The following is a 20,613-nucleotide window of genomic DNA, read 5'->3' on the forward strand; positions in this document are numbered from 1 at the left end:
TGGAAGAGTCAAAGTAAGGAATAGGAAGAAATGGAAGAAGAAGATGAGTCGAAAGAGAAAATTAATAAGAGAAAAATAAGAAGATAAACCAGACAATCTTCTGAGAAAGAAGAAAAGATAGGAGAGAAGAAGAAGAAGAATAAAAAGAAAATTTAATGCTAACACTGCATGTGCACGTAATAACTCTCCAACATGACTAACAAGTAGCAAGTCTGTATATGCAATAATTAGCAATTTTGTGCATCCCATGTCTCTCCTCCATGATTGACAAGTGGCAAGTTTAGGTAGTGTAGATTATTTAAGCCTTGTATTTTTTTTTTTTTTGAAGCTTTATTTAACGCTTGTATTGATTAAATTTTAGTCATAGTACCTTTTTTTTTACAATATTTGTTTGTAAAAAAAAATCTCTTTTTTTCTCTTAATATCTATTTTTTTCCATACTTTTTTTTTTAACAAGAAACAACTTTTCATTGATATATGAAAAGGAGAAAACGTTCAAGGATGCAAACTCCTATAGGAGTGAGAGAAAAAAAAGATGAAAGCAAAATATAGGCTCGACGATGAGCAATACGATCAAAATAAGAGTGATATCAAAAGCCAACAATAGAATCAATCTAACTACAAAAAAAAAGATCCACCAAGATGTGATGACACAAAAGAGAAATTTTAGGGTCTTTAGCTTCGGGTTTGCCATCTTTGTCTTTTGGATAGAGTTCTTTAATCTCTCACGAGAACTTGGCTCGAATTTCAGCTAGCTCCCTATCCCAAGCAGCTTGGATCTCCATCCTTCTTCTAGAAAATTCTTCTAACATCAAAGTCCATTCTTCGCGGAGCCTAACGAGTTCAGATTCAAAAAAAGTTAAAAACTCATTCAACTGAGAAGGAGATAGGCCAGAAATGTATTTGAGAGAAGAAACGATGAAATCTAGAAACATTCAAAGTGTCGTCCGAAGGAATATCCATGCTATCAAGGAAAACTCTCAAAAAGAAGAACTTCAAATAGTTGTGACCCTTCAAGCGAGTTATATAAAAACTCAAAACAAGTTGTCCTTTCAACTTCTCAAGTAATTTAGAAAACGAGGTAACATTAATCATAACAACTTTCTTGAGTGACTTTTCAAATTCTAAGGAGGAAACGGCTATAAGACCCCTCAGCTTCCTAAATCGAGTAATAAATGCTATCCAATGGAAAGGCCAGGGAACATGCACCATCTAAACACCTTGAAGACCGAAAGGTTGCTTGAGAAGTGAAAAAACATTTAACGTGATCACCAACCAGCATTTAAAGAAGCTGCCAAAATTTGCCATACCAAAGCCAGCCAAACATCTTGATATATTAAATGTGCTTCCGGAAGCCCAACAGCCAGCAATAATGCGTCTAGGAATCTGAAACCATGCGGAAAAACTATCTGTGGGGAAAATGAAAAGACACGCCCCCAACCGAACCAATCAAAAATCAAATCTGAATGTTAAGGAAGAAGGTGAAAGGTTGCCAAAAGTACTCGATAGGATCTGCCCACAAATCTTTGAATAACTTGAAATAAATGACCGCCAAAGAGATTTCAAATGCATATACCATTTTTGCACAGCAGGGTTATGAAAACCCAGGAGAAGCAACCGGCCTTATTGTCTGTGCCAACTGCCATTTAGCTAATAAGCCCGTGGATATCGAGGTTCCACAAGTGGTACTTCCTGATACTGTATTTGAAGCAGTTGTTCGAATTCCTTATGATATGCAACTGAAACAAGTTCTTGCGAATGGTAAAAAGGGCGGTTTGAATGTGGGGGCTGTTCTTATTTTACCCGAAGGGTTTGAATTACCCCCCCCCCCAATCGTATTTCTCCCGAGATTAAAGAAAAGATAGGCAATCTGTCTTTTCAGAGCTATCGTCCCACTAAAAAAGCTGCCCAAGGAAACAACAGCAATGGCAAGACAAAGAGCCAACCATCAAGCGCTCGAAACCCATAGTAACCTTGCTACATTAAATTAACTTCAGAAGTAGGGCATTCGAATTCTCCAATATCTTGAAGATCAAGAGGCCTTATTAATTGGGACAAGAGTAATTCTCATTTCTTCAAAACAAGAAGGAATGTTTGATTGTTTTAAAAGATCTGGATTTTCATCTCAATTTGCTCTTTAAAGAGGAGCTAAAAGTCTTCCTTAAACGAATGCTCATTAAAATCTTTGATAGGAGAATCTGATTTCGAGGAACAAGCCAAGCTACTTTTGCTAACCACTTTCATCTTCTTCACTAGCTTCAATATCCGAAATTTCACCAGAAGAATTCCAACGACCCAACCGACATTAGTGGAGCTACGTTTCCTAAGAAAAAGTTTTTCTTTGGGTCTTTCTCCAACGAGGATAGAATACATATAACAGGGTGCAACAAAGATTTGCTACTTTATACCTTGCTCTCAATTGGTGTATTGTGTACAAGCATTCCAAGGAAACCCAAAGTCATCTTGGCTTTGCTGCTAACTTCTGGAACAAACCTTTTTCTATCTTTGGTATCTCATAGTACTACCCAAAAAAGTGCTACAAGATGGATGTTCTTTGACTTCAGCATGAACGTCCTTTGAAGCAGAGGTGAGAAAAATTAATGGAGTAATGATATTATGGCACTTCTGCGGAGAATTTGTTATGAGAGGAATTAAAGTACTTCACATTCTGTAACTCCTAACAATGTGCTTTACATCTAGTTAGATACTGCTCTTCTTTGTGATTCACTTTAGAAAGGCTTTAGCAATATGGTTTTTCTTCAATCCTTGCCAATTGGTTGCTTTTCTGTACTTACAAACTCTCCCGACTAGCTCAATGGGTGCCACCAGCCTAAACTACTACCTCCTAGAGAAAGTTTCTCATGAGCATTTAACTCCAAGTAGCCACCTTAACAAAAATCTTGAAAAGAAACAAATATTATGTTGGAAAGTTTCCAAGAATGAAGTCACTCCTCAGTAAAATAACATCTACTCTTGCGAAGTCTCTTTAAGCCCTTTTGGTAACGTTCATATTTCTTGTTTCTTATTTCTCATTTTCACTTTTTGAGAAACATAAGTGTTTGATTATTGTTCCTACTTCTCGTTTTTAATTTTCAAACAATATTTCTAAAATTGTGTAGAAATTTCAAATTTTGAAAAAACATAATCAAGTTTCTTGTGCACCCGTTTCTAATTTTTTTCAAAACATAAATAAAAGCAACTTAATCATTCTTGACTTATAAAATGCATAATAAATATTAAAAAATAAATATAATATAAAAATTTGTATATTTAATTAAAAAATTGATATACAAAATTTACTTTTTCTAGTTTAAAAATTTTAGAGAACGAGAAAAAAAATGATTACCAAACATGTTTATGTTTCTTTTTCAATAAAATAAGAAAGAACAATAAAAGTTATCAAAGTTTCTGTTTGTATTTATTAAAGAAGAAGAAACGAAAAATGAAGATCAAGAAACATCGACGTTACCAAATATTAACTCATTCAACCACATGATCCCTAGCATAAGCCTGTCCTAACCTTCTAGTGATACCATTCTATAACATATATCAACGTGGAAAATCAGCCGAGACATGAGAAGTACTTTTTTTATGCTTTTAAATGAAGAGAAAGCAAAAGCCTAAGTTGTGAGTGGCATCTTTAAACTCCACGAGCAAAGTTACGAGGAAAAATTTCAACCTTCTCAATGAGATCCAGGACATCTTGATTATCGACAAATTCAATGTAGCTCCAATCAATTTCCTCTTTTACATATTCTTCTTGCTCCATCTTGAATACGTGCTGGATAACATCATAATATCCAGATTTGACATTCAAGGATAAAAAGAAGAGTAAAGAAAGTAAGATCAAAGATAAGTTTTCAAACGAGACTGACCTCATACCTGGTTGAAATGTTGTTGCAGCTTTTCGTTTGTGTAATTGATGCAGAATTGCTCAAAACTGCATAGAATGAAGGATAATCACAGTCAAAATACACTTATCAATCAATAACTCAACCCAAATCAACAACTGTTCTAAATTTAAGAGATCTTTATGATTGCTCAATTAGTTAAAATCTAGCTAACAGACATCAAAGGATCCTATTTCATGAAAATGGCATAAAGATCTATATATTTGCATGTGTGTCGTGTGCATTGGTTTGTGAATCAATGTCCAGTTCGTCTTTGTTACAAACATCACCTATTAGTTTTAAAGCTCTCAAAACCATAAATATCAAGGACTCCAATCAGATATTTTGAGCCAGGATCTTGTCCGATGGAAACGTTGATTTTATCTACCAACCTGGATAAGTAAAAAACAACACTGTAAAAATTCTTGTTAATGGAGTAAGAAAAATAAGATAAAACAGCAACAGAATTTGGACGTGGCTGTGCTATGATAACTAATATTACCAGTCAAACAAACGAGAATATATTGTCTTGGCTAAGCCATCCCTGCTAACTGTTGCACCAAGCGGATCAAGACTTCTCTTAATGACATCCTCTGGTGTAATTATCATGCGCTTGCAAAGAGCATCTTCCAGTGCCTGGGGGTCACACCTGAAATACTTTTAAAAGATCAGAAGATACCAAACATGCAGGTTATGATGAGAAATACAAAGTGATAAAAGCAAAGCTCCAGTCACACATGAGAAGCTCTGCTGTCATGTGAAGATGAAATTTTGATTCGTCATCTTTTACAAATGATGAATCAGACTCTTCTCCTTTTGCAAAGTCAATATTACCAAGATGGAGAATTGCAGCCACAACTCTGAAAATTGCATCCTGAAAGAAAGAGCAAGAAAAAGAGAAGAGAAGGCATTTAACAGTAGGTTGACACAGCAAAAGAACAGCTACGTCTCGAGCAAGATATCACCTGTTCTTGTTCACCTATTCCAACAATATCCATGGCTCTCTTTGTAGCAAGATAATCATGAGCATCATTCACACCAGCCAGTTCATAACAATTTGATTGGTTTAGATAGTGAAATGATTTTGGATTTCCCAACTTATATCTCTCTCTCTCCTGAAAAATATATTCATTCCACTAATGAAAACTGGCTGACAATAAAAGAAATAAATAAATAAAATAAAGGGATATCTACTAAAGCAAAGGAATGGGATAAAGGCCAACACCTACCTGAGGTGGAGCTGCACAGAGAAGATAAAAGCAATGATAGTTCCGCTCAGGGTCTGATATTTGGCAAACCCGTGATCTCTCAAGAAGATAAGTTCTGATGGCAGCTCCTGATATTCTTCCCTTCTTGTCAAATTGTATCTCGACAAATTTCCCAAAACGGCTGTGCTAATGTATACAATGAATAATCAACAGGCGTCTCATGCAACAAATTATTGAAATTTCTCACTTCTATAAAAGAAGAAAGGTTCATATGATTAAATGAATGGTCTAATATCACTGATAAGCATGCACACGGAAATGGAAGCACAGCATCCAGCAAAAGTCAGTTCATGTAATTGTCAATTCAACTAATTCTGAGAAATGCCCTATGTTGCAAAGGCTAAAGTATAAGGATAAATTTTTACCTTGAATTGTTGTTTCTTACTGTTTTTGCATTGCCAAAAGCTTCAAGAACTGGATTTGACTGCATCATGTTAAAAAAAACACGTGTTTAATCAGGATTCAAGAAATTGAGAGAAATAAAATATAACCAAACTTGAGAAGATATCACCACGTAACAAGGGGAATCATGGAGAAAAACAAGGGGATACTACAAAGACTGATGTTCAATATTACTTCAAATAGATTCTAGATCTGCCAAGTGAACGAGAAGTAGCTGCTCATTACATGTAAGAATTTGTAAGGTAATGCAAACTCATAAATGGTTAATAAATTCAAAATCTCAAGTCTCCTGAGAAGAAAAGGAGAGATTGTAAGAAAATCCTCCCCTTGAAAAAGGAAAAGAAGCATCGAAAGACCATTTTCTTCCATGAGCTTAGTTCTGTTCATTACTATTGGATTCTTATGGCCTCAATAAAAGTTTTGAGGACTACTTTCTGCATTCTCTTTAATGGAACTCTACCTACATGCAAAGTTGGTTCATACTGAATGAAAACTTTTGAGAATTTGAATTGTCCTCAAACGTTCTCAGAACATAAAGCCTTGTTCTTATCAGGACAAAATAATGTTCCCCAATCTAAATATAGCAATGTTGAAAAGGTCTTTCATAAGTAAAAAAAATACTTAAAAGTTAATATTTACATAAGAACTCGAATACACGTGGATCGACAGCAAAAGCAATTAAATAAAATAAGATATTTGGCACATACTAATAGAAAAACAAGATACGCATTCCTTGCTCTTAATATAAATAAAAACAAGATATACAATGTCACGTTCATTGTCTTTATGTTGTTGTCTTTATGTTCTTAGATCCCACAATAAATTAACCATCCTGGGTTGGCTCATTGGTCCAAAAGGGCCAAGGTAAATTCTAAATCTTTTCATCTATCAATGAAAAGTTGTTTCTTGTTAAAAAAAATTCTAAAGAATTTAGAGAGAATGGGTACAAACCCTAGTGGCCACCTACCAAGGATTTCATATCCTTTTAAGTTTTCTGGACAATCAAATGTAGTAGGATCAGGTGGTTGTCTCATGAGATTAGTATGCACGTAAGCTGGTCCGAACACTCACGAATATTAGAAAAAATAAATAAATCTCATAATAAATTATATGGCCACGAGTGTCTTTTAAGTTCCTCTACCCACTTTAGTAGGAATCAATTTTAATCATGCGTTCTATATATATAAGTACCTTGTCTAGTTAATCCTCCATGAAATAAATCCAGGCTTGATGTGCCAGCAAATAAGAAAAAATTAAGGGGAGCATCATGCTACCCAGAACCTTATTCAGTAAAGAGAGGAACTAAAATTATATGCATCTCTTATGCATGGCTAGTTGCATAACCTTCTGCTAATATGGTAAATGCATGTCCAGGTATCCTTAAACTAGCAGTAGGAAAAAAAACCAAAACATAACCCCATGCAACTTAGAGACACCATAGGGTGCTTAAAATTGTTATATTTTGATAACTTTGTATTACAATAGTTAGAATTACTGGAGTCAGTATCCAACATACTTCTAAAACTTGTTGTTCAACAGTCCGTCCTTCAGAAGCAGCATGGCCACCCAAAAATGCAAGGTAACACATAAGCATTTTGGTGGTTTCCGTCTTACCAGCCCCACTTTCACCACTCACCAGAATGGAGTTGCTTTTCCCATTAGTTATCATAGCCCTGCCACAAGTTTATGATAGTCTAGTCATCTCATGAGAAAACAAAAATTAGGACAAAAACAAAAAAGAAGCTCACCTATATGCGACATCAGCAATTGCAAAAACATGAGGCTTCAGCTCCCCAAGTGGTGCTCCCTTGTACTGCTCCATAACATAAGCATCATACAGATTTGAAATACTTTGGAATGGGTTGATGGCAATAAGAATGTTTCCAGTATAAGTCTGTATAATGTCAGAGAGTTATTATTTGGATCCCTAGCTGAAGTGTAATGAATCTGTTTTCTTTCACCGAGTGAATCACTAATACCCATAAACAATCTTACATAGATTTCATTTATTGCATATCTGATAGCCAAATTATGCAGCAATCCTGGCTCATTCAAATATGACATTTTAGTCATATCATCGATTCCAGTAGTAGGACCTTCTGCATCCCTTGGATATATATTTGACATTTTTACAACAACCTGCCAACATGAACTTGTGTAATATTTTGACAAACATATACAAGATAAATTGAGTTGTTTTAAGGAAATAGGCACGATGAGACACAAAGACTCCAAGAAGCCTAAAATGTGAGGGCATGGAAAAGGCCTCAGAGATGTGAGGCACACCTTGTACTATACTTGAATAATTTAAGCGATAGTTAATAAACATATAACTTATATCTACAACTTATAGCATGAGATTATGATAATATTCAAAAATCAAAACTATAAAGGTAAATGTCAACAAGGAATATTGATGGAAAATGAGTTGAAAGGAGAAAGGGAAAACATAATAGTTATGTGTATCATGTATGTTACTTTGAACTAACAAATGTTCTTTAGTGGTGAGTAACTGATGGGCAATTCCTCAAGACGACTATGACTTGTCCAGCCTAACAGCTCAGGTATCACCTTCAAATAACATTTTTGAAATTTGATAATTAACCAAATATATAGTTTCCACTCAAATGGGCAGAAACCAACCTGATATCCAAACATACACTGTTGTCCTTAGAAATTTACTTTTCAAGTAACTTGACAATTCTCTGATTTCACAGCCCTTTATTAGAGAAATGCACTTAATATTCTCTTTCAGGAGAAGTGCACTTAATAATTCCTTCTGGGAAAAATGTGACTAACTGCTTTTGAGAAAAAAGTCGGAGGGGCAAATTCCCTTCTTGCACTCTTCTCTTGTTCATATACACTATCAGCAGTTCTGACTCTTTTAGCAACCCCTTCAGTCTCCACACTGCCTCTTTCAACTTCAACTTAACAAGAAACTTCAATGATAAGATAGAGGGTCCATATACATGACTTGTCTAACTAAGATCGTTAAGGGGTCTGCATCAAATTATCCTCCTATATGAAAAGAGTTCGCACAACTCAGCTTTTGTACTTGATTCCTTTTTTCAAATGAACATGGACTCCTGATTTTCCCCTGCTGTAGTGTGGACCTCTCTTCTTTAAACATGTTTGGAATTTGGAAAGCTAAAATTCCAAATAGATTCTGTACTTTCTTTGGTATAATCAAGGAAAGACTCATTCCAAGAACTACATCAAAAGGAAAATTTTTCTAAAAAGTCACCGACCTCAATGATGTGCTATTTGTGCAAAGGTGGCAAAGGTTTTAATCACTTAATGCTTTATCTTTCTTCTCCTCTTTTGTGGACCTCACGAGTCAGCCCAGGGACACTGTCAACTAGATACAATAGCCAATTATTGCCTGTGTCATTCCCAAATAGCAGAACTGCAGAAGAATTCTGAAGCTTCTGGAATTTCATGGAGAGAGTTCACAAAAAGCTGATGAAACAACCAGCTAAAACGACACTCGTGTTGACATTTCAAATCTCAGTCACGGAGGAAGAGAGAACAGTGCATTTTATTAAGAGTCCTTTAACACCTAGAAACATTGTAAGATTTGGAATAGAAGTCACTTCTTGACTTCTTTGTGAACTTCAATCACCAGAGAATCTGGATATATTCCTCGTTTTCTTAATCTTTTATGACTGATGGTTCACTACCATACTTTGTGTCACCTTAACTTGTTTCTCTTTGGTGCAGGCCTCTTAAAAATTGAATTTCTTATACAATTCTTATTTTTAATTTATTACTTAAGTGAAAAATAGAAATTAAACTATTTTACCTGCCTCCCATCACTAGTTTGGATCTCAGCCTCTTCCCCAGTAATGTTCAATACGACTCCATCAATCCAAACAGATTCTATATCTCCCACCCATATTTGGGAACCAACAACGATATTTGCAGATTCGTCCTGCACCAGGTTATGCAAAAATCATGTATTAGATATTTGCGGCCTTTTTATTTTCAACATTTGGACTTAAATTCTTTTTCAATATAATATTCATGTGTCATACTTCAATCAGACAATAAGTAGCTGATAAGCATTACATAAACACATCTACATGAGTTCATGATGCCTGTAGCTCAAGAAGGATGTGAACATCTCAAGGTTTATTCTACATAAAATCGAACTGCTTACTCAATATCTAAAAGAAAATCTGAATAAACTAGAGAACCATCAATACCATAACTACAACGTTATCTCTAAAAAAAATAACATAGTACTGTATCGTACAGAAACAACGAAACGCGCAGTTTCTTCCTTATGGACAGAATGTCATATCAACCATTTCATATCAGGCGAGGGTTTTACATTTCTAATAAACTCTTTGAACGCCATTGTACGACCCATTGTGCAATCTCCCGCCAAATTTCATGGAAACTGCCAAAATGTTCGTATGCGCGATTGTTGAAAATTTGAAGATCGAATCAATAATTTACTTACCATTCTGACTCCCAATATGAATGTCTGCAATGCAGCTACGTGAACATGAGCGTTTGATCGTATGTGCAAAGAGAATGGGAGGATCAGAAGTTGTCCCACAGAAGTATGAATTTCTGGGAAAAAAAATTTCTGCGTAAACCCAGAAGTTTGGTTTTCCCTGGCTCTGTGTTTGAGCTTTGTCCTCGTGTTGCATGGTTTGTGGCAGTAGTAATCTTGGATCCTCCAGTTCCGCCATTTTTGGGCGGAGTTCTTGTGGCTATTTTTGCTCTTACCAACGGGAGAGAGAGAGAGGAGAGTGATCAAACACACAAATGCTGCAAATTTGGCAAAATGGGCCCACATTTTCCAAGAAAATTTGAAATATAGCACTTCTTCTTTTAGGAGAAAATCCGAGGGAGAAAAATAACTTTATTTTCAAAAAATGCCTATTTTGATATTTATACTTTTAAAAGTTACTAATTCGGTCCATATTTACAAAACTATCATGTAATAAAAATTTGCGTTTACATTTCAATAAATTTAGCGAATGAAGTGTCTAAAACTATGATCGAAAAAATGAGATAGAAATGAAAATAAAAAGACCAAAATGATTAAAAGTACACGGACTAAAATGGACATTTTAAATGTACATCGACTAAAATGAACAAAATTTGAAAATACAATAACCAAAATGAATGTTTTGAAAGTATATGGATCAACATAAATAAAAGTCAAAACTATAAGGACCAAAATAGTATTTAAACCTAGATTAAATTATTAATGTCGTATCTCTAGTTTGGACTTAGTCTCGATTTGGTTATTATAATTGTTAGGTAAATATATGATGTATATGTAAATTGACTAACGCCAGCAAACAATTTACAACATAACTAGCTATTAACTTAATATTCAATTGTTTATCAATATTTTCAAATTCCACTTTTTTTCACACATTAAAAATTCAACAATAATTTAGTCAAATCGTAACTTTATGCGAGATTACCTTCTCCTTTTTGTTTACGTGCCTTTTCTTTGAATATATTTTGGTCACTAATAGCAACATATATAAAACGTTGTAAAAAGTTAGTTATTATTTTTAAGAAGTATGTAAAGTCCGAGTAAACTTGTTATAATACTAGAAAACATATTGTCTCATGAAAAACAAAAAATAAGCTATCTTAATCTATTTGCTTCATTTACATATATGCAACGAAAGAAAAGAAAAAAACAACACCAAGTTCTTCTTTCCAATAATCGTTGTACAACACCATTAACGCAGAAAATCTATCATGTAAAAATAAATATGAAAACATGATTTATTAAACAACAAAACTTATTTATCATGAACACATCAATTCTCTTTCAAAACCCATGAAACGGGCATAGAGACACCAACTCGCTAAACAATACAACCTTACAAATTAATAAACATAAAGACACTACTTGCTTAAAAACTGAAACCTTATGAACATAAGGTAAGCTATGATTATCAATAATTGTAGGATAGTCACAGTACTTCAACTATATCACAACCAATACAAATAAGTAAATCAAATCTAGTAATACTTTAGGAACATATAAACAACTCAAAAACTCATCACTCGTGAATATAAATAATCAACCCTTATGTATATAACATAAGCTATGACTACCATAACTGTAGGATAGCCATAACGCTCCAACTATATCAAACCGAATATAAATAGGTACATATATATCAAATATCTAGCAATGCTTTATATCATATAAACAACTCAAATACTTATAACTTGTGAATATATTAACCTAATGACCTTATGAACATAACATAAGTTATATGACCACCATAACTGTAGGATAGTCACAACGCTTTATGAACATGTATAAATATCTCAAATTCTCATAACTTGTGAATATAAATCTTACCTTTTTAAGCATCATTGGTGTTAGGAAAAATACCCTACTACTATGCGTACAACGCATAGCTAGCAATCCTAGTTCACCAATAAAAAGTTGAACTAGGAACCTTTTCCCCCTTCCACAGTTATTCAACAAATTTCAAGTCCAAAAAACACAATAAAGGAATAAGAGAAAGTATATTAAACGACACAAGAGATTTATATTGGTTCATTCAACTATGACTAGGTCCAGTCTTCCGCGATATGCGAGTTCTACTATGATTTGGGATAATACAATGGGTCTCACAAACGTTCTACAACACTCTCTCTAGATGCCACAACAATGATCACCTAACTTCTAAGCACTACGTTACTTAGGAATACAAGAATGAGAACACCTCACCGACGAGAATGGGTTGCGAACGACGCACCACAGTCCGAAAACTCATTCTCCCTCGCTACCAGTGTTATGTCGTTGCTCAACAAGGTTATGCACACTTAAAAACCAAAAAAAAATATATATATATATATATATGCAAAACTACTGTATTTAAAGTTCACCACAGCACCGCGATGCTACAAACTTATAAGTTCGCCTCGCACCCCGTTGTGACAGCGCTGCGGCACTGTCCTCTCGGCCAGAATGGCCTGCTGCTGACTGCTTCTTCAATTTTTTTGCTCTTGCTTCGTGCGATCTATTTCAACATCGTTTTGGTTCCATATTCCCAACCATTGGGTTCAAAACTAATTCTCTGGGATCCTTCTTCAAACTTATTAGTCCTCGTTACCATTTCTTGCAAAGTCTCATTTCACCCACGGTTGAGTCAATCAAATTTGATGGTTCTAATTAGTTTTATTTTGCTCAAATATCAATTAAGCTTAGTTAAATATTTGTGAGTAGTACTAATTTAATATATTAATATATTCATAGTTTGGGATCAGGAGTTGTACCCTCCATTTCCTACAAGACCAAAACAAAATATTAAAAAGAATAATGGAATGGAAGAATATGTTAGAGTATTGAAGCAAAGATGAGAGATAAAGAAAAAATAGTTTTAGATTTTGTAACAGACAAAGAGCAAAGAAGTTTTCTTAATTCGTTTCAGTTTCTTCCTACCTTTTTATATAGGCGGGAAGATGAGAAATGGTAAAAAGATTAACTACAATTATCAGGGAGTAAATTAGAAGAAAAGAATTAGGTGAGATATGATGTGAGAGAAACAACTAAAGTAAGAAAGTCAAAGTGAAAACAAAGAGAAATAAACGTGCTAGACATGTAGCTTGATGAAGCAAGACTTCTAAGTACTGTAGAAGCAGTTGAATCACTAGGTTTTCAACCCAACTATTTAACATTAGATAGTCTTACATAAGAAAAAATTGAAGAAATTGTTTACAAGGAAGGCATAGTCTGAAAATAAATTGTCTCACACAAGTTGGTAAAGGAGATAAAATCAGGTGTGTTACAATAATACTTTTTGAGATTCTTCTTCTCCACAATGATATTAAATGATTAAATTGTCTCTAAATTATTAAATGTATTCTTTTCTCTTTTCGTACAAAAAAAAATTAGAGGTATGGAAGTTTGAATCTCCGACCTCAAAAGAAGGAATATGTGCCAATTATCAAACTATGCTCATATTGACCATTATTAAATGTATTCTTGTACTATGTATGTTACATAAAAGAGATTTTAGTCTAATTAGGTGGATCTACCTAGGGACCAAGAGGCGTGTGTCGTGTGAACCTAAATAGCTCAACTAGTTAAGCCAAGATCGCAAGTTCAAATCCTCACCCCACATATTGTACTAAAAAAAGAAGCGTGTGCCGCTTTAAATTTTCTTTAAATTTTTTAAAGAATATATTTTTACAGATTCCTTTAAAAAGGAATTCTAAGTTTTTGTTCGAATATATATAATCTGATCTTTTTTTTCATTTGAAGTAAATACTTTGAACAAATCTCTTTGTAAAATTAAGATGTAAACTATATTTTCTTTCATGAGTCTAAATAGATCCCTAGAAATTTTAAACCCATGAAACAATAATTAATATATATATACACACACACTTTTGGAGATAGTATTTATTGTTTTTATATTTTTTGTTTTAAGTTTCATCTTTAAATTTTGTTTTGTTTTCTATTTATCAAACATAGAGATGAAAATATATATGGGAGTGACTTGAGAGATAAAAAAGAAAACTTTTTAGGAGAGATTTTAGATAGAAAATTTGAGAGTAACAAACATGCCCCATAATATTTAGTTAGAGAATGAGAATGAAATATTACATGGGGAAAAGTTCAGGGAAGAAAGAAAAAAGAAAATTTAGGGAGATAAAAATTAGAGGAAAAAATAGAGTATTTTACCAATTGAAGTATATGCTCATGTTGATAATTAGTGGTACGAACTAAAATGGTCCAACTATGCAAAGATCGAAATTAAAAAAAAAAGAAAAAAAAAGAGGGAACAAAAATTAACATTTTGAAATGAATAGACCAAACTAGGGGAAAAAGTTCGAAAGGGAGGAAAAAAAAAGATAGCAAATTAATAAACCATAATTGTTTCATTTTTTTGTGTTTTAAATTTTTAGTTCAACATGGAATAATTCGAATTTCCAGTTTTTGGAAGGTAAGTTATGTCTTAACTTATGCTCACAATTATATGAAAAAAAAAGAAAGATCAAACTATGGAAAAGGAAGAGAGAAAAAAGAGAACAAAGGAAAAAAGATAGTTAAACTACGACTTTAGCCCTTGAGAAGATAGAATTATGTCTAACTGAAAGTTATTAAATATCGAAATTAAAAGTTCAAAAAACTATCAGATACCATAGATAAAATTGAAAGTTTAGATCATAAATATTTGAACATCTACTTAGACCCAACTTCGAAGTATGTGAACTAAACCTGTAATTAAAAATAATAACTAAAAAAAAACTGAAACTGTACAATTTCATCATAGAGATAACAGTTAAACACTCGGATCATAAATATTTAAACATCTACTAGACCCAAAGTTGCGAACTCAACCCGTAATTAGAAGAAAAAAAACTGAAACCATACAATTTTATCATCAGAGAGAACAATTATACAAACTAGTCACTAAAAGAAAAAAAAAATATATATATATAGGTAGAGATATGTGATAACTCCCCATAAAAGAGTATTTTGTGGTATAATTTGAGCAATTTTGGTGTGTAAATGTGAGAGTCCTTATCAAAAGATCATGGAAAATGGAAGAAATCATTTAGTTAGGTCTCTGAGCTGTTAGAATTCTCAATTCCCTCATTTTTAATGAATTATACTTAATTATGGATGTTTTGTATAAGAATTGGAGAATTTGTTGAGGGCAAGTCAAGTACTTCTAAAGCTGTGAAAGTGTTGCTAGAGCATGGCAGGAAGATGCATTTATGCTGCAGCATGAAGCCGCTTCGGATGCTTTAGAGCGGGTGACTGTGCAGTAACTTAATTGCACCAGTTTTACTGCGTCCGTACAGCCTCCTCGTGTTGCCTTAATTTTAAGGACCCGATATAAATAGAAGAACAGTGCCCAGTGTTGTGGGCATGCTTGTCCAGGGTGTGTTACCCATGGCCGCATGTCCAAACCATCCTCACCACTCGCTTTCCTTTCATGTCTTTAAAGCTTTCTAGTGTAATTTTCTTGTATCGGGTTTTTGGGGTTGTAGGTGGAATTTGGCCGAGCGACTTTGGAACTAGGTGTGTATTAGTAGGATATGTAAGCACGCCAAATTTCAAGCCAATCAGAGTTCACACGGGGCCTGTAGGCCACCGAGTGACTCCTCGCCACTTAGGACGTCTACACCTGCCACACCAAAAATGCCTTATAATGTACCTTAGGGGGGACCAAGTAGTCATCAAACCCCCCCCCGACCAAGTGTTGTATACTTTCTTGCAATCAAAGCTTTCTTGCATCCAATGTCTACAATGCTTGTTTTAAAGATGTTTTCAACTGTTTTTCTCTCTCACGTTTTCTAAAACCAATTTTCTCCTAAAACGTGAGCGGAGGCTAGACCCACGACCGAGATTGTCCGCAACTTACAGTTTTTCCTGGCTGACTTGCTCGTTTGAGCTAGAGCAAGTGCCGTACAATCGCTCGAGCTGCTTCGAAAAGGTGCGATTGTGACACCCAGCCACCACAGAGAGCCCCAGAACATAAAAAACATTTGGGCATCCAATTTGGGGAACATTCCCTATCTTTTCTCATCGAAGGAGCTGAAGGACGTTGGTGAATTCTCCTTGGCGTCACCATTTTGCTGCTGAGAAAGCTTCCATTCTTTGCTGTCTTCTTCTCCGATGGGCTACATTTCTTCTCTAACCACTCTTTTATTTTCTTCTAGCATGAACTAAGCCCCACCTTCGGAGGGGATAAACTCGCTATAACTCTCATCTATTTATGTTTTAGTAACTCATATGTATGCTGATTTAATAGAGGTGTTCTTATTCTTTCAACTTACTGATTTTGTTTGGCCAACATTATTAGTTTGCTATGCTCACTTGAGGCTTGGGAAAATCCTTGTGTTGCGTGTTTGCCTCCATTTGCTTTATATTCCTCTCTTTGAAGTAGGATGGTGATTACTCGGGGATGAAGCTCACTCTATTGTGCTTATAGACTGATTTTATTGCTTGCTTTTATTACAATGGGGGTTGGGTTAAAGCATGTTTGGGTATCTCAAGAGAGAACCACGACGGTCTGAGCATTTAGCATTTTGAGTTTACTAAAGCATATCTAGATGTGAGTGAGAGCATTAGAGTGATTCCCCCTCGATTTACATCCATTCTGCATCTTTTTTGCATTTTCTGTCTGTTTTCTATTTTTGAATGCTTCAGAGTCGAATTACAGAATATTTCTATTCTGGCTCATTTACTGTTTTTTTTATTGATTTACTGTTTTTACAGCATTCATACCACTTTAATATTTTATTTTTAATTTTGATTTTTGGTATTCTAATTTACTATTTCAAGTAAAAATGTAATATCTGTGGAGACGACCTTGTTTTTATACTACAACAGATTATTTAATGTATATTTGCACTAATTTTCCTTTAATTGTGAGGAAGCGAACAATATGCAAACTCAGCCGTGTAACGTCCATGATCCATCAAAACCAATGTCGTCGGTCGCCAGGCAGGGGAACGTGAGTGCAAGGGTTCCGGGCGGAGGGTGGAACTGGCGCTCTCTCCTGCAATCGGAGAATATCTCTGCCAGAATCTCTCGCCGGCCTCGCTGACGCTGTCGAGATTCCAGCTTCGTCCTCGATCGCAACCAGCAGCAGAATAACCGCTATTATGGTAAATATGAAGCCAGGCTTCCGTTCACCGCCGTGAATTGCTGATTTGCTCCACCGGAGGAGAATTTTATGCGTAATGAAGAATAATGGGCGATCCCGACTGATTTATACCAAGAAGATGCCATTGCCTCGTGGTGAAGTATGGAATTCGGAAGAAATTTATGAGAATTTTGGATAGAATTTCAAAGGGATGTAAATTTCGATTCATTAGGGCAATAGATTCACTCCTTCGATCTTGTTTAGGGCGGATCCCAGAATTGGGGAAATTGGGATTTATGACCCCACCAATAACTGAGATTGGATAAATAAACCTCTTTCGAAAAAACCTAATTTGTGACCCCATCTCCACTTAATTTTGACCCCTTAAATTTTTTATTCTAAGGAAAAGGCGAATTTACCCTCATGGTTAATAAATATGCATTTATGATACATTATATTTCCACCTAACCATTCCACCAAACTTTGAACCCATATTTTACATATGTTTTGAATTTGAAACACAGGATCCAAAATCCTCACACTATCCAAAATTCGTTTGGAAGGATAGGTACGTTACACCTACAACCTTTTGTACTTAAAAATTCCTGAAATTATTTGAAATATTTCTTCATTCATAGTAGTGAATGTGTTGGCTTCTTGAAAAGAAAAAAAAATTCAGATCGTTGACCCAGACCTATACCAGGTTCGGGATTGAAGTTTAATTATATCGGGATTGAATACATTCAATCCCCATGCATCCTGGTTCGAGACAAGAGTCGGGACACATCTTAAACTAATCCCGAACCAAGACTGGTTCGAGACCGTCCGAGATGACAGTTTTTTCTTCCATTTTTTATTACTATTATTTTTTCTCAATGATTGATTTTCTTATCTCACTTAGTTTTATCTATTTGCAAGATGCCTCTTGTTTTCATAACATTCGGTGGAAAATGGAACGATGTGAAAACGATTACGTCGGTGGTCGTACGAGAGGATTGATAGTGGATAGTACAACCACGTACGGAGAATTTCTAGGTCACGTGTATAGATTGAGTAATATAAACCTCATACAGTTTGATATTATAATTAGACGCGTCTATCATTTTAAGACTAAAATTTGTGTAATGGAGATAACTGATGACAATGACCTGAGTTTTTTTACTGGTGAGGATGTATCTGAATTGCCTATATACATATCTATTGTGCTAAAGTAGGTACATGAGAATAAAACGTACATGTCTTCTTTCCCATATTACATAGGCCAAAATGTGTCATCGATTCCTATGCTCACAACTTGTATTCCCCTATTCCAGAGACCCACATATCTTATACCCTCATTTCCTTCCTCATCATTGAACCCCTCTTCTTCCCAACAATCACACCCCTCCTACGGGCATATAGGATATGATATAGTGGGACATATTATGTAGACCAAAATGTGTCATCGATTCCTACGCCCACAGCTTGTATTTCCCTATTCTAGAAACCCACATATCCTATACCCTCATTTTCTTCCTCATCATCGAACCCATCTTCTTCCCAACAACCACACTACTCCTATGGGCATATAGGATATAATATAGTGGGACATATTATGTAGACCAAAATATATCATCGATTCCTATGCCTAAAGCTTGTATTCCCCCATTCTAGAGACCCACATATCCAAACCCTCATTTTCTTCCTCATCATATAACCTCCCTTCTTCCCAACAACCACACTCCTCCTACGGGTATATAGGATATGATATAGCGGGTTTAACATTATTGGTATCAGATTTTGTTCCATGTAACCTGGGAGATGACAAGGTATGTGATTAGGATGTGCCGGGATTGTGGAATGATAACGAAGATGAAAGTGTTGAATCATATGACCTGTTGGGAGAGTCAGAAGGAGACTCTGAAGCAGAATATGGAAATGATGACAATGACAATGCACTTGATGATGAGCCTGAGCATGATGTGGAACAGGTACACACTAAGATTCGCTGGGATGAAGAAGCAGTCCAACAAACGAGGTGTACTGGTTTCACCGGACAACCTAATGATGAGAAATTGCAACTCATAGTACAGTCTTCTGGGACAAATCATGTTAAGGAGGGCAAAGTATTTGATACGAAGGAGTTGATTTTGAAAATGCATTTAGTTGCAATGTAGATGAATTTTCAGTTTAAAGTAAAAAAGGTTGACGTTGGAGCTATATATACTGCGGTGCGTTGATACTAGTTGCACGTGGAGACTTCAAGCTACAAAGCTGAGGGACTGCAATCTGTTCAAGATTAAAAAATATCGTGTCGTCCATACATGCAATGGTTGAGTGTTGAAACAGGATCATAGGCAAGCCAAGAGTTGGGTGGTCGGACATCTTGTCCAAGCGAAGTTTACAGACGTCTTTTGCACGTATAGACCGAAGGACATTATACAAGACATGAGGAAGAAGTATGGTGTCAATTTAAGTTATGATAAAGCATGGCGGCCCAATGAAGAAACACTTAGACTTATTAGAGGAGGTAGAGGAGATCCAGTATAGTCATATGGTCTACTACCAGCTTATGGTGAAGTATTAAAAATCATGAACTTATATACTATTTTTGAATTGGAACTAAAAGATGTCAAATATTTTAAATATGTCTTCATGGCTTTGTATCAATTGATTAGAAGTTTTTTGGTTTTTATTCAACAAGTGTTGGTTGTTGACGGAGCCCACCTAATGGAGAAGTTCAGAGGGGTATTGTTAACAGCTTCTGGTGTGGATGCGAATAACCAGATTTACCCGATAGCATTTGCTATTGTCGACAGTGAGGCCGTAGTGAACAATTTGTCTTTCGTTTCTGATAGACATCAAACCATTGGTAAGGCAATTAAGAAGGTATTTCCTACTATATTTCATTGCTTTTATATACAGCATATTAAAATGAACTTGATAGCAAAAATAAAAAACGATGTAAAGGCAATCGAGGAACTATTTCTAAAGGCTGTGAAGGCAGGGGCGGATGTACGTAGGGCCCAGAGGAGGCTCGAGCCCCCCCCCCCCCCCCCCCCCCGAACCTTGTAAAATAAGAATATGTATGTACAAATTCAAAATTAATTTCAATGTCTATCTTTGGCACAACGGTAATTACAGGCACCAACCCTCACTCGCGTCAATCCTATGCCTGCGTTTGTCAATTTTACTTTTAAGAAAGGAAAATAGATTATAGATTAGGTCCATTTTAAAAAAGAAATCGTATATTTTCTATTCAAATATATCAATTTTTTTGTATTTTACAATCAAATATGTAGATTTAAAAAAAAAATTGAAAAAGAAGAGAATATATAGGTTGGTAAGACTTTTATGGTCTAATTGTTGCATGTAATTTCAAAACTCATTTTCGTTTTCAATTTATACATTGTCGTTAGGTATTTTTTAAAATTAAATTATTGTATTGATTTTTTTCTTCTTTAAAATCATAAT

General features: G+C 35.0%; 1 protein-coding gene across 6 annotated transcripts in view; it reads right to left on the bottom strand.

Moving 5' to 3' along the window:
* Positions 1-10,316, bottom strand: part of XIJ (P-loop containing nucleoside triphosphate hydrolases superfamily protein) — an 82,632-nt gene extending 72,316 nt beyond the window's left edge. For 2 of the 6 annotated variants that reach the window (XM_088117305.1, XM_022300896.2), the window contains exons 1-13: positions 10,026-10,313; positions 9,363-9,491; positions 7,556-7,699; positions 7,309-7,454; positions 7,077-7,233; positions 5,524-5,582; positions 5,120-5,279; positions 4,856-5,005; positions 4,628-4,764; positions 4,393-4,539; positions 4,181-4,282; positions 3,883-3,940; positions 3,680-3,781 (exon numbers count right to left, since the gene is read on the bottom strand). In XM_088117305.1, the coding sequence (XP_087973431.1) occupies positions 3,680-3,781; positions 3,883-3,940; positions 4,181-4,282; positions 4,393-4,539; positions 4,628-4,764; positions 4,856-5,005; positions 5,120-5,279; positions 5,524-5,582; positions 7,077-7,233; positions 7,309-7,454; positions 7,556-7,699; positions 9,363-9,491; positions 10,026-10,028 (1,494 nt within the window). In that variant the 5' untranslated portion in view covers positions 10,029-10,313. Of the gene's footprint in view, positions 1-3,679; positions 3,782-3,882; positions 3,941-4,180; positions 4,283-4,392; positions 4,540-4,627; positions 4,765-4,855; positions 5,006-5,119; positions 5,280-5,523; positions 5,583-7,076; positions 7,234-7,308; positions 7,455-7,555; positions 7,700-9,362; positions 9,492-10,025 lie in introns of all 6 variants that reach the window. The other 4 variants (XM_022300894.2, XM_022300895.2, XM_088117304.1 and 1 more) reach the window with 4 other exon arrangements.
* Positions 10,317-20,613: the final 10,297 nt, after the last annotated feature.

This window comes from Momordica charantia (assembly GCF_013281855.1).
Source record: "Momordica charantia cultivar OHB3-1 chromosome 9 unlocalized genomic scaffold, Mcharantia_2.0 BLBB01000009.1, whole genome shotgun sequence".
In the NCBI taxonomy this organism is placed as follows: domain Eukaryota; kingdom Viridiplantae; phylum Streptophyta; class Magnoliopsida; order Cucurbitales; family Cucurbitaceae; genus Momordica; species Momordica charantia.